This window comes from Heterodontus francisci, unplaced genomic scaffold (genome assembly GCF_036365525.1).
Source record: "Heterodontus francisci isolate sHetFra1 unplaced genomic scaffold, sHetFra1.hap1 HAP1_SCAFFOLD_752, whole genome shotgun sequence".
Classification (NCBI taxonomy): Eukaryota; Metazoa; Chordata; class Chondrichthyes; order Heterodontiformes; family Heterodontidae; genus Heterodontus; species Heterodontus francisci.
The window spans coordinates 362,095-377,329 of NW_027141679.1; the positions used below are offsets into that span (position 1 = coordinate 362,095).

Here is a 15,235-nt window from a genome sequence, read left to right on the forward strand (position 1 = left end):
TGAGAGAGAGGGGACTGAGAGACACCAGTCAGTGTACAGATATCACCCTGAGAGAGAGGGGACTGAGAGACACCAGTCAGTGTACAGATATCACCCTGAGAAAGAGGGGACTGAGAGACACCAGTCAGTGTACAGATATCACCCTGAGAGAGAGGGACTGAGAGACACCAGTCAGTGTACAGATATCACCCTGAGAGAGAGGGACTGAGAGACACCAGTCAGTGTACAGATATCACCCTGAGAGAGAGGGACTGAGAGACACCAGTCAGTGTACAGATATCACCCTGAGAGAGAGGGGACTGAGAGACACCAGTCAGTGTACAGATATCACCCTGAGAGAGAGGGGACTGAGAGACACGAGTCAGTGTACAGATATCACCCTGAGAGAGAGAGGGGACTGAGAGACACCAGTCAGTGTACAGATATCACCCTGAGAGAGAGAGGGGACTGAGAGACACCAGTCAGTGTACAGATATCACCCTGAGAGAGAGGGGACTGAGAGACACCAGTCAGTGTACAGATATCACGATGAGAGAGAAGGACTGAGGGACACCAGTCAGTGTACAGATATCACCCTGAGAGAGAGGGACTGAGAGACACCAGTCAGTGTACAGATATCACCCTGAGAGAGAGAGGGGACTGAGAGACACAGGTCAGTGTACAGATATCACCCTAAGAGAGAGGGACTGAGAGACTCCAGTCAGTGTACAGATGTCGCCCTAAGAGAGAGGGGACTGAGAGACACCAGTCAGTGTACAGATATCACCCTGAGAGAGAGGGACTGAGAGACACCAGTCACTGTACCGATATCACCCTGAGAGAGAGAGGACTGAGAGACACCAGTCAGTGTACAGATATCACCCTGAGAGAGAGGGGACTGAGAGACACCAGTCAGTGTACAGATATCACCCTGAGAGAGAGAGGGACTGAGAGACACCAGTCAGTGTACAGATATCACCCTGAGAGAGAGGGGACTGAGAGACACCAGTCAGTGTACAGATATCACCCTGAGAGAGAGGGGACTGAGAGACACCAGTCAGTGTACAGATATCACCCTGAGAGAGAGGGACTGAGAGACACCAGTCACTGTACCGATATCACCCTGAGAGAGAGAGGACTGAGAGACACCAGTCAGTGTACAGATATCACCCTGAGAGAGAGGGGACTGAGAGACACCAGTCAGTGTACAGATATCACCCTGAGAGAGAGAGGGACTGAGAGACACCAGTCAGTGTACAGATATCACCCTGAGAGAGAGGGGACTGAGAGACACCAGTCAGTGTACAGATATCACCCTGAGAGAGAGGGACTGAGAGACACCAGTCAGTGTACAGATATCACCCTGAGAGAGAGGGGACTGAGAGACACCAGTCAGTGTACAGATATCACCCTGAGAGAGAGGGACTGAGAGACACCAGTCAGTGTACAGATATCACCCTGAGAGAGAGGGAGTGAGAGACACCAGTCAGTGTACAGATATCACCCTGAGAGAGAGGGGACTGAGAGACACCAGTCAGTGTACAGATATCACCCTGAGAGAGAGAGACTGAGAGACACCAGTCAGTGTACAGATATCACCCTGAGAGAGAGGGGACTGAGAGACACCAGTCAGTGTACAGATATCACCCTGAGAGAGAGGGGACTGAGAGACACCAGTCAGTGTACAGATATCACCCTGAGAGAGAGGGGACTGAGAGACACCAGACAGTGTACAGATATCACCCTGAGAGAGAGGGGACTGAGAGACACCAGTCAGTGTACAGATATCACCCTGAGAGAGAGGGGACTGAGAGACACCAGTCAGTGTACAGATATCACCCTGAGAGAGAGGGACTGAGAGACACCAGTCAGTGTACAGATATCACCCTGAGAGAGAGAGGGGACTGAGAGACACCAGTCAGTGTACAGATATCACCCTGAGAGAGAGAAGGGACTGAGAGACACCAGTCAGTGTACAGATATCACCCTGAGAGAGAGGGGACTGAGAGACACCAGTCAGTGTACAGATATCACGCTGAGAGAGAGGGACTGAGAGACACCAGTCAGTGTACAGATATCACCCTGAGAGAGAGGGACTGAGAGACACCAGTCAGTGTACAGATATCACCCTGAGAGAGAGAGGGGACTGAGAGACACAGGTCAGTGTACAGAAATCACCCTAAGAGAGAGGGACTGAGAGACTCCAGTCAGTGTACAGATGTCGCCCTAAGAGAGAGGGACTGAGACACACCAATCAGTGTACAGATATCACCCTGAGAGAGAGAGGGGACTGAGAGACACAAGTCAGTGTACAGATATCACCCTGAGATAGAGGGACTGAGAGACACCAGTCAGTGTACAGATATCACCCTGAGAGAGAGGGGACTGAGAGACACCAGTCAGTGTACAGATATCACCCTGTGAGAGAGGGGACTGAGAGACACCAGTCAGTGTACAGATATCACCCTGAGAGAGAGAGGGACTGAGAGACACCAGTCACTGTACCGATATCACCCTGAGAGAGAGAGGACTGAGAGACACCAGTCAGTGTACAGATATCACCCTGAGAGAGAGGGACTGAGAGACACCAGTCACTGTACCGATATCACCCTGAGAGAGAGAGGACTGAGAGACACCAGTCAGTGTACAGATATCACCCTGAGAGAGAGGGACTGAGAGACACCAGTCACTGTACCGATATCACCCTGAGAGAGAGAGGACTGAGAGACACCAGTCAGTGTACAGATATCACCCTGAGAGAGAGGGGACTGAGAGACACCAGTCAGTGTACAGATATCACCCTGAGAGAGAGAGGGACTGAGAGACACCAGTCAGTGTACAGATATCACCCTGAGAGAGAGGGACTGAGAGACACCAGTCAGTGTACAGATATCACCCTGAGAGAGAGGGAGTGAGAGACACCAGTCAGTGTACAGATATCACCCTGAGAGAGAGGGGACTGAGAGACACCAGTCAGTGTACAGATATCACCCTGAGAGAGAGAGACTGAGAGACACCAGTCAGTGTACAGATATCACCCTGAGAGAGAGGGGACTGAGAGACACCAGTCAGTGTACAGATATCACCCTGAGAGAGAGGGACTGAGAGACACCAGTCACTGTACCGATATCACCCTGAGAGAGAGAGGACTGAGAGACACCAGTCAGTGTACAGATATCACCCTGAGAGAGAGGGACTGAGAGACACCAGTCACTGTACCGATATCACCCTGAGAGAGAGAGGACTGAGAGACACCAGTCAGTGTACAGATATCACCCTGAGAGAGAGGGGACTGAGAGACACCAGTCAGTGTACAGATATCACCCTGAGAGAGAGAGGGACTGAGAGACACCAGTCAGTGTACAGATATCACCCTGAGAGAGAGGGACTGAGAGACACCAGTCAGTGTACAGATATCACCCTGAGAGAGAGGGAGTGAGAGACACCAGTCAGTGTACAGATATCACCCTGAGAGAGAGGGGACTGAGAGACACCAGTCAGTGTACAGATATCACCCTGAGAGAGAGAGACTGAGAGACACCAGTCAGTGTACAGATATCACCCTGAGAGAGAGGGGACTGAGAGACACCAGTCAGTGTACAGATATCACCCTGAGAGAGAGGGGACTGAGAGACACCAGTCAGTGTACAGATATCACCCTGAGAGAGAGGGGACTGAGAGACACCAGACAGTGTACAGATATCACCCTGAGAGAGAGGGGACTGAGAGACACCAGTCAGTGTACAGATATCACCCTGAGAGAGAGGGGACTGAGAGACACGAGTCAGTGTACAGATATCACCCTGAGAGAGAGAGGGGACTGAGAGACACCAGTCAGTGTACAGATATCACCCTGAGAGAGAGAGGGGACTGAGAGACACCAGTCAGTGTACAGATATCACCCTGAGAGAGAGGGGACTGAGAGACACCAGTCAGTGTACAGATATCACCCTGAGAGAGAGGGACTGAGAGACACCAGTCAGTGTACAGATATCACCCTGAGAGAGAGGGACTGAGAGACACCAGTCAGTGTACAGATATCACCCTGAGAGAGAGGGACTGAGAGACACCAGTCAGTGTACAGATATCACCCTGAGAGAGAGGGACTGAGAGACACCAGTCAGTGTACAGATATCACCCTGAGAGAGAGAGGGGACTGAGAGACACAGGTCAGTGTACAGATATCACCCTAAGAGAGAGGGACTGAGAGACTCCAGTCAGTGTACAGATGTCGCCCTAAGAGAGAGGGACTGAGACACACCAATCAGTGTACAGATATCACCCTGAGAGAGAGAGGGGACTGAGAGACACAAGTCAGTGTACAGATATCACCCTGAGATAGAGGGACTGAGAGACACCAGTCAGTGTACAGATATCACCCTGAGAGAGAGGGGACTGAGAGACACCAGTCAGTGTACAGATATCACCCTGAGAGAGAGGGACTGAGAGACACCAGTCAGTGTACAGATATCACCCTGAGAGAGAGGGGACTGAGAGACACCAGACAGTGTACAGATATCACCCTGAGAGAGAGGGGACTGAGAGACACCAGTCAGTGTACAGATATCACCCTGAGAGAGAGGGGACTGAGAGACACGAGTCAGTGTACAGATATCACCCTGAGAGAGAGAGGGGACTGAGAGACACCAGTCAGTGTACAGATATCACCCTGAGAGAGAGAGGGGACTGAGAGACACCAGTCAGTGTACAGATATCACCCTGAGAGAGAGGGGACTGAGAGACACCAGTCAGTGTACAGATATCACCCTGAGAGAGAGGGACTGAGAGACACCAGTCAGTGTACAGATATCACCCTGAGAGAGAGGGACTGAGAGACACCAGTCAGTGTACAGATATCACCCTGAGAGAGAGGGACTGAGAGACACCAGTCAGTGTACAGATATCACCCTGAGAGAGAGGGACTGAGAGACACCAGTCAGTGTACAGATATCACCCTGAGAGAGAGAGGGGACTGAGAGACACAGGTCAGTGTACAGATATCACCCTAAGAGAGAGGGACTGAGAGACTCCAGTCAGTGTACAGATGTCGCCCTAAGAGAGAGGGACTGAGACACACCAATCAGTGTACAGATATCACCCTGAGAGAGAGAGGGGACTGAGAGACACAAGTCAGTGTACAGATATCACCCTGAGATAGAGGGACTGAGAGACACCAGTCAGTGTACAGATATCACCCTGAGAGAGAGGGGACTGAGAGACACCAGTCAGTGTACAGATATCACCCTGAGAGAGAGGGGACTGAGAGACACCAGTCAGTGTACAGATATCACCCTGAGAGAGAGGGGACTGAGAGACACCAGTCAGTGTACAGCTATCACCCTGAGAGAGAGGGACTGAGAGACACCAGTCAGTGTACAGATATCACCCTGAGAGACACCAGTCAGTGTACAGTTATCACCCTGAGAGAGAGGGACTGAGAGACACCAGTCAGTGTACAGATATCACCCTGAGAGAGAGGGACTGAGAGACACCAGTCAGTGTACAGATATCACCCTGAGAGAGGGGACTGAGAGACACCAGTCAGTGTACAGATATCACCCTGAGAGAGAGGGAGAGGGGACTGAGAGACACCAGTCAGTGTACAGTTATCACCCTGAGAGAGAGGGGACTGAGAGACACCAGTCAGTGTACAGATATCACCCTGAGAGAGAGGGACTGAGAGACACCAGTCAGTGTACAGATATCACCCTGAGAGAGTGGGGACTGAGAGACACTCGTCAGTGTACAGATATCACCCTGAGAGAGTGGGGACTGAGAGACACCAGTCAGTGTACAGATATCACCCTGAGAGAGTGGGGACTGAGAGACACCAGTCAGTGTACAGATATCACCCTGAGAGAGAGGGACTGAGAGACACCAGTGTACAGATATCACCCTGAGAGAGAGGGGACTGAGAGACACCAGTCAGTGTGCAGTTATCACCCTGAGAGAGAGGGGACTGAGAGACACCAGTCAGTGTACAGATATCACCCTACGAGAGAGAGAGAGGGGACTGAGAGACACCAGTCAGTGTACAGATATCACCCTGAGAGACACCAGTCAGTGTACAGTTATCACCCTGAGAGAGAGGGACTGAGAGACACCAGTCAGTGTACAGATATCACCCTGAGAGAGAGGGACTGAGAGACACCAGTCAGTGTACAGATATCACCCTGAGAGAGGGGACTGAGAGACACCAGTCAGTGTACAGATATCACCCTGAGAGAGAGGGAGAGGGGACAGAGAGACACCAGTCAGTGTACAGATATCACCCTGAGAGAGAGAGGGGACTGAGAGACACCAGTCAGTGTACAGTTATCACCCTGAGAGAGAGGGGACTGAGAGACACCAGTCAGTGTACAGATATCACCCTGAGAGAGAGGGACTGAGAGACACCAGTCAGTGTACAGATATCACGCTGAGACAGAGGGGACTGAGAGCCACCAGTCAGTGTACAGATATCACCCTGAGAGAGAGGGACTGAGAGACACCAGTCAGTGTACAGATATCACCCTGAGAGAGGGGACTGAGAGACACCAGTCAGTGTACAGATATCACCCTGAGAGAGAGGGAGAGGGGACTGAGAGACACCAGTCAGTGTACAGATATCACCCTGAGAGAGAGAGGGGACTGAGAGACACCAGTCAGTGTACAGTTATCACCCTGAGAGAGAGGGGACTGAGAGACACCAGTCAGTGTACAGATATCACCCTGAGAGAGAGGGACTGAGTGACACCAGTCAGTGTACAGATATCACCCTGAGAGAGTGGGGACTGAGAGACACCCGTCAGTGTACAGATATCACCCTGAGAGAGTGGGGACTGAGAGACACCAGTCAGTGTACAGATATCACCCTGAGAGAGTGGGGACTGAGAGACACCAGTCAGTGTACAGATATCACCCTGAGAGAGAGGGACTGAGAGACACCAGTCAGTGTACAGATATCACCCTGAGAGAGAGGGGACTGAGAGACACCAGTCAGTGTACAGTTATCACCCTGAGAGAGAGGGGACTGAGAGACACCAGTCAGTGTACAGATATCACCCTGAGAGAGAGGGACTGAGAGACACCAGTCAGTGTACAGATATCACGCTGAGACAGAGGGGACTGAGAGCCACCAGTCAGTGTACAGATATCACCCTGAGAGAGAGGGACTGAGAGACACCAGTCAGTGTACAGATATCACCCTGAGAGAGGGGACTGAGAGACACCAGTCAGTGTACAGATATCACCCTGAGAGAGAGGGAGAGGGGACTGAGAGACACCAGTCAGTGTACAGATATCACCCTGAGAGAGAGAGGGGACTGAGAGACACCAGTCAGTGTACAGTTATCACCCTGAGAGAGAGGGGACTGAGAGACACCAGTCAGTGTACAGATATCACCCTGAGAGAGAGGGACTGAGAGACACCAGTCAGTGTACAGATATCACCCTGAGAGAGTGGGGACTGAGAGACACCCGTCAGTGTACAGATATCACCCTGAGAGAGTGGGGACTGAGAGACACCAGTCAGTGTACAGATATCACCCTGAGAGAGAGGGACTGAGAGACACCAGTCAGTGTACAGATATCACCCTGAGAGAGTGGGGACTGAGAGACACCAGTCAGTGTACAGATATCACCCTGAGAGAGTGGGGACTGAGAGACACCAGTCAGTGTACAGATATCACCCTGAGAGAGAGGGACTGAGAGACACCAGTCAGTGTACAGATATCACCCTGAGAGAGTGGGGACGGAGAGACACCAGTCAGTGTACAGATATCACCCTGAGAGAGTGGGGACTGAGAGACAACAGTCAGTGTACAGATATCACCCTGAGAGAGAGGGACTGAGAGACACCAGTCAGTGTACAGATATCACCCTGAGAGAGGGGACTGAGAGGCACCAGTCAGTGTACAGATATCACCCTGAGAGAGAGGGAGAGGGGACTGAGAGACACCAGTCAGTGTACAGATATCACCCTGAGAGAGAGAGGGGACTGAGAGACACCAGTCAGTGTACAGTTATCACCCTGAGAGAGAGGGGACTGAGAGACACCAGTCAGTGTACAGATATCACCCTGAGAGAGAGGGACTGAGAGACACCAGTCAGTGTACAGATATCACGCTGAGACAGAGGGGACTGAGAGCCACCAGTCAGTGTACAGATATCACCCTGAGAGAGAGGGACTGAGAGACACCAGTCAGTGTACAGATATCACCCTGAGAGAGGGGACTGAGAGACACCAGTCAGTGTACAGATATTACCCTGAGAGAGAGGGAGAGGGGACTGAGAGACACCAGTCAGTGTACAGATATCACCCTGAGAGAGAGAGGGGACTGAGAGACACCAGTCAGTGTACAGTTATCACCCTGAGAGAGCGGGGACTGAGAGACACCAGTCAGTGTACAGATATCACCCTGAGAGAGAGAGATACCAGTCAGTGTACAGATATCACCCTGAGAGAGTGGGGACTGAGAGACACCAGTCAGTGTACAGATATCACCCTGAGAGAGTGGGGACTGAGAGACAACAGTCAGTGGACAGATATCACCCTGAGAGAGAGGGACTGAGAGACACCAGTCAGTGTACAGATATCACCCTGAGAGAGAGGGACTGAGAGACACCAGTCAGTGTACAGATATCATCCTGAGAGAGAGAGGGACTGAGAGACACCAGTCAGTGTACAGATATCACCCTGAGAGAGAGGGGACTGAGCGACACCAGTCAGTGTACAGATATCATCCTGAGAGAGAGAGGGACTGAGAGACACCAGTCAGTGTACAGATATCACCCTGAGAGAGAGGGGACTGAGAGACACCAGTCAGTGTACAGATATCACCCTGAGAGAGTGGGGACTGAGAGACACCAGTCAGTGTACAGATATCACCCTGAGAGAGTGGGGACTGAGAGACACCAGTCAGTGTACAGATATCACCCTGAGAGAGAGGTACTGAGAGACACCAGTCAGTGTACAGATATCACCCTGAGAGAGAGGGGACTGAGAGACACCAGTCAGTGTACAGATATCATCCTGAGAGAGAGAGGGACTGAGAGACACCAGTCAGTGTACAGATATCACCCTGAGAGAGAGGGGACTGAGAGACACCAGTCAGTGTACAGATATCACCCTGAGAGAGTGGGGACTGAGAGACACCAGTCAGTGTACAGATATCACCCTGAGAGAGAGGGGACTGAGAGACACCAGTCACTGTACAGATATCACCCTGAGAGAGAGGGGACTGAGAGACACCAGTCACTGTACAGATATCGCCCTGAGAGAGAGTGGGACTGAGAGACACCAGTCAGTGTACAGATATCACCCTGAGAGAGAGGGGACTGAGAGACACCAGTCAGTGTACAGATATCTCCCTGAGAGAGAGGGGACTGAGAGACACCAGTCAGTGTACAGATATCACCCTGAGAGAGAGGGACTGAGAGACACCAGTCAGTGTACAGATATCACCCTGAGAGAGAGGGGACTGAGAGACACGAGTCAGTGTACAGGTATCACCCTGAGAGAGAGGGACTGAGGCACACCAGTCAGTGTACAGATATCACCCTGAGAGAGAGAGATACCAGTCAGTGTACAGATATCACCCTGAGAGAGTGGGGACTGAGTGAGACCAGTCAGTGTACAGATATCACCCTGAGAGAGTGGGGACTGAGAGACAACAGTCAGTGTACAGATATCACCCTGAGAGAGAGGGACTGAGAGACACCAGTCAGTGTACAGATATCATCCTGACAGAGAGAGGGACTGAGAGACACCAGTCAGTGTACAGATATCACCCTGAGAGAGAGGGGACTGAGAGACACCAGTCAGTGTACAGATATCACCCTGAGAGAGTGGGGACTGAGAGACACCAGTCAGTGTACAGATATCACCCTGAGAGAGAGGGGACTGAGAGACACCAGTCAGTGTACAGATATCACCCTGAGAGAGTGGGGACTGAGAGACACCAGTCAGTGTACAGATATCACCCTGAGAGAGAGGGGACTGAGAGACACCAGTCAGTGTACAGATATCACCCTGAGAGAGTGGGGACTGAGAGACACCAGTCAGTGTACAGATATCACCCTGAGAGAGAGGGACTGAGAGACACCAGTCAGTGTACAGATATCACCCTGAGAGAGAGGGACTGAGAGACACCAGTCAGTGTACAGATATCACCCTGAGAGAGTGGGGACTGAGAGACACCAGTCAGTGTACAGATATCACCCTGAGAGAGAGGGACTGAGAGACACCAGTCAGTGTACAGATATCACCCTGAGAGAGTGGGGACTGAGAGACACCAGTCAGTGTACAGATATCACCCTGAGAGAGTGGGGACTGAGAGACACCAGTCAGTGTACAGATATCACCCTGAGAGAGAGGGGACTGAGAGACACCAGTCAGTGTACAGATATCACCCTGAGAGAGAGGGACTGAGAGACACCAGTCAGTGTACAGATATCACCCTGAGAGAGAGGGAGAGGGGACAGAGAGACACCAGTCAGTGTACAGATATCACCCTGAGAGAGAGAGGGACTGAGAGACACCAGTCAGTGTACAGATATCACCCTGAGAGAGAGGGGACTGAGAGACACCAGTCAGTGTACAGATATCACCCTGAGAGAGAGGGGACTGAGACACCAGTCAGTGTCCAGATATCACCCTGAGAGAGAGGGACTGAGAGACACCAGTCAGTGTACAGATATCATCCTGAGAGAGAGGGGACTGAGACACCAGTCAGTGTACAGATATCACCCTGAGAGAGAGGGGACTGAGAGACACCAGTCAGTGTACAGATATCACCCTGAGAGAGTGGGGACTGAGAGACACCAGTCAGTGTACAGATATCACCCTGAGAGAGAGGGGACTGAGAGACACCAGTCAGTGTACAGATATCACCCTGAGAGAGAGGGGACTGAGAGACACCAGTCAGTGTACAGATATCACCCAGAGAGAGAGGGACTGAGAGACACCAGTCAGTGTACAGATATCACCCTGAGAGAGAGGGGACTGAGAGACACCAGTCAGTGTACAGATATCACCCTGAGAGAGAGGGGACTGAGAGACACCAGTCAGTGTACAGATATCACCCTGAGAGAGAGGGGACTGAGAGACACCACTCACCATTCTCAGCCGGCGCTTCCTCCCTCGTCTTCAGCTTACTCTCGTCTATCTGTTCCGCAAACATGTCCAGGGTGTCGCTGGTGGCTGTGGGTTTCGGCTGCCGCGGCTGTGCCTTCTTCAGCCGGTAGTTCAGCTTCTCGTAGGTGTCCTGATAGATCTCGAAGTCGCCCCAGGCCACCATCTGGTCAGCGAGGCCCGTCAGCCTGTCCAACCTCTCCCGGCGCTGGGCCAGCTGCTGCCCCTCCCCCGCCTCCTCCTCCTCCTCCTCTCCGCCGCTCTTCGCCGGCTCCCTCTCCCTCTTCCGCTTCTTCTTCGCCTGCCAGGGGCGGGAGCTCCCGGCCGCCTTTCGGGCTCCTCCGCCCAGCCGGCGGATGGCGGTGGCCACTGTCTCGCCGGGCTTCAGCATTTCCAGAATGTTCTCCAGCAGGGTGCGGACGTCGGTGGGCGGCTCTGTGGTCTCGTCCTCCAGGCCGCGCTGCTGAGGCCTCTGCTGGACGCGGACCTGATTGGGGGGGGGGGGGGGGGTGCGGTGGGAAAAGCACAGATACTGAAGCAGTCCGTGTAGAAACGCAGCAAGACCTGGACAATATCCAGGCTTGGGCTGATAAGTGGCAAGTAACATTCGCGCCACACCAGTGCCAGGCAATGACCATCTCCAACAAGAGAGAATCTAACCATCTACCCTTGACATTCAATGGCATTACCATCTCTGAATCCCCCACTATCAACATCCTGGGGGTTACCATTGACCAGAAACTGAACTGGACCAGCCATATAAATACTGTGACTACAAGAGCAGGTCAGAGGCTGGGAATTCTGCAGTGAGTAACTCACCTCCTGACTCCCCAAAGCCTGTCCACCATCTACAAGGCACAAGTCAGGAGTGTGATGGAATACTCTCCACTTGCCTGGATGGGTGCAGCTCCAACAACACTCAAGAAGCTCGACACCATCCAGGACAAAGCAGCCCGCTTGATTGGCACCCCATCTACAAACATTCACTCCCTCCACCACCGACGCACAGTGGCAGCAGTGTGTACCATCTACAAGATGCACTGCAGCAATGCACCAAGTCTCCTTCGACAGCGCCGCCCAAACCCGTGACCTCTACCAACTGGAAGGACAAGGGCAGCAGACGCATGGGAACACCACCACCTGCAAGTTCCCCTCCGAGTCACACACCATCCTGACTTGGAACTGTATCTGCGTCCCCTCACTGTCGCTGGGTCAAAACCCTGGAACTCCCTTCCTCACCGCACTGTGGGTGTACCCACACCGCACGGACTGCAGCGGTTCAAGAAGGCAGCTCACCTCCACCTTCTCAAGGGCGATTCGGGATGGGCAATAAATGCTGGCATAGCCAGTGACACCCACACCCTAGTAACACGTCAGGATTAGTGTCAGAACGTCTCAGTTCAATCACCACTCCCCACCCCTTCCCCTTGCTCCCTCTCGAACCCAGGTGACAACTCCCACGATCGACCAGCCCTGGAAAATCGCCCACACTGTTGTGCACCATCCGGCAGGGAAGCGGGCGCTTGGACCCCAGTGGCGCGGCCAGGCGCTCGGCACAGTGCAGCCCCCCCCCGCCGCCACCCCCCCCCACCGCTTACCCAGTCAATGTTGTCCAGCCAATTGTCACGGATGACTCCCTCTTTCTTCAGGAAGTAATTCCCCTCTGCATCAAAGTGGCCCTCCTCCATCTCCTCCTCCAGGTTGAAGGGAGTGATCTTGATGCCCTCGTCGTAGTCAATGGTGGCCAACTCCTGACCTGAGGTGAAGCACGCCATTGTTAGGAAAGTGATCCTACTTTTCTTAAAATATTTGTTTTTGAGAATTCTTAGTCAAACCGAAGAAATGTTGGACCAGTTTCCGCCCCATCCCTCACCCCCCACCACCCCCCCCACCCCCCGCCACAGGTAGCTCATCAAGAGAACACTGAACGGACTTGATTGGCGACAACATTTACTGATTGCCGTATGACTCAAGTTAAAAATAGAACAGCAACCCTGGTAACGAGGGGGGGCGGAGATGTGTGCAGAGAAGTGAGAGGTCAGAAGGTGGACTGAAACTGAATCTGATAAAAAAAAAAAAAAATAATATCAGCCTGAAGGGTAGAACCCCAGCTCAGTTCAGCCTGCAGGAGAAGGGAGAGAACGTCCACGGAGAGAACAGAATTCCCAAGGAAGCAGAGAAGACCCAGCTCAGCTTTCCAGCACCTCTCTAAAAGACCCTGAGAAGTCCACTGTGTCGACTCATCTCGTCTCCTGTCTTTGAAGGAAAGCCTGCTGAATTCATTCTCAACGCCGCCTGCAAAGAACTGTTCCAAAAGACCCCAGCGACCCATCTACGTATACTCGGAGGCCAGACTGTATGCCAGTTTTGGAACACAACTTATCTCATCTGCTGTTTCCTGATGAGCAAGTATTCAGCCCAAGCGCTTTTTCCCCTTATTTTTCCAGTTAACCGGTGTACGTGTGTGAGAGTGAGGGGCTAAGGTAAAAAGGGAACTTTGAAATTTCAATCTGTGTGTTTACGTTTAATTCATTACTGGTCAAGACTTGTTTTATAATAAACTGATAACTTTGTTGCTCATTGAAGAAACCTGGTTGGTGTGTTTTATTCCGGGAAAAATAGAGTCCATGATTGACTATATCGGTAAGCGGGAAAATGCAAATATATGTTGTGACCCATGGAGAAGTGGGACTGAATTAACAGGGCACGCCTTCCTCCTCGGTCGTAACACCATCAGCAGGCTCGCTTGGCGGAGTGACGGGCGCCTCTCACCGCGTTGGGCATTCGCGGCCGTGCCTTCTACTGCGAAGTCGGCAAATGGATCAACAAAAAAAAAGGCCATTCGCCCGTCGTCCCTGTGCTAGCTCTTTGATCGAGCAATCCAATTCGTTCCACTAAACCCCAACAACACCCCCCCCCCCCGCACCTTCAGGCTTCTCCCCACAGCCCTGCAAATTTTTCCACTTCAAGTATTTCTCCGATCCCCACTTTTGAAAGTTACGATCGAATCGGCTTCCGCCGCCCTTTCAGGCAGCGCGCTCCAGATCACAACAACTCGCTGCATCAAAAAAAAATGTTCCCTCGTCTCCCCCATCTTGTTCTCTTGCCAATCACCTTCAATCTGTGCCCCTCTGGTTACCGATCCTTCCGCCACTGGAAACAGTTTCTCCCTATTTACTCGCTCGAAACCCCTTCCTGATTTTGAACAAGGGCTGCTCTGAGCTCGACAGTTTGCACAGAAGGATGCGCTCCGGGATATAGGGGACACATGGTCCACTCTCGAAAGAGAGAAGCCTGAGGGCTGTCCCTGGAGCATTGCATCCCATCTTGGTCGCCAGACGTTAGGAAGGACGCGGAGGCATTAGAGAGGGCGTGGAAAAGATTCATGGGAAAGGTTCCGGGGACGAGGGACTTCGGTGACGCGGATAGATTGGAGAAGCTGGCTCTGTGCTCCTTGGAGAAGGGAAGGCGAAGAGGAGGTTTGACAGAGGGGCTCAAAGTCGTCAGCGATCTGGACAGAGCAGACAGGGAGAAACCGCTCCCATTGGCAGAAGGGACGCCGATTCAAGACGACCGGCGACAGAAGCAACAGCGACACGAGGGGAAACATTTTGGCGCAGTGAGCGGTTGGGATCGGGAATGCGCGGCCTGAGAGCGTGTTGGAAGGCAGATTCAATCGAGGGCTTCAAAAAGGGAATTGGATAATTATCTGGAGAGAAAGAAAACTGGCAGGGCTGTGGGGGAAAGGCAGGGGGAGTGGCGCTGGGCGAGTTGTTCTTGTCGGGGGCTAGCAGGGACACAGCAGGCCAAATGGGCACCTTCTGTGTTGTAACCATGCCATTGTTTTTGTACAGGAACTGGACGAATGTCCCTTCAAAGCTGGGAGGAACTGCTCTACCTTTTCAAAATGGAAGGGATGATTCTTTTTCCTTGCTGGTTAGATATTTTTCCTGACATCGCTCCCTCTCTGTTTCGGTCCCACACGAGTGTTCGCTCTCTCTCGCTCTCTCTCTCACCCCTTAGCGCTTTTATTTCAATCCTCCCCTCTTCTTCCTCCCTCTTTCTACGTCTCGCCCATCCCAGCTACTCCTTTGGCGACCGTGGGTCTGCTCTGTCCTTCTCGCCCTGTGGGTCCCGTTTCCC

At 52.4% G+C, this 15,235-nt stretch overlaps 1 protein-coding gene across 4 annotated transcripts in view; it reads right to left on the reverse strand.

The window, feature by feature from the left end:
* The window catches only part of cd2bp2 (CD2 (cytoplasmic tail) binding protein 2), a 33,527-nt gene that overhangs the window by 13,881 nt on the left and 4,411 nt on the right, over positions 1-15,235 (reverse strand). For all 4 annotated transcript variants that reach the window (XM_068027632.1, XM_068027635.1, XM_068027633.1 and 1 more), the window contains exons 4-5: positions 12,691-12,848; positions 11,078-11,579 (exon numbers count right to left, since the gene is read on the reverse strand). In XM_068027632.1, the coding sequence (XP_067883733.1) occupies positions 11,078-11,579; positions 12,691-12,848 (660 nt within the window). The remainder of the gene's footprint in view (positions 1-11,077; positions 11,580-12,690; positions 12,849-15,235) is intronic.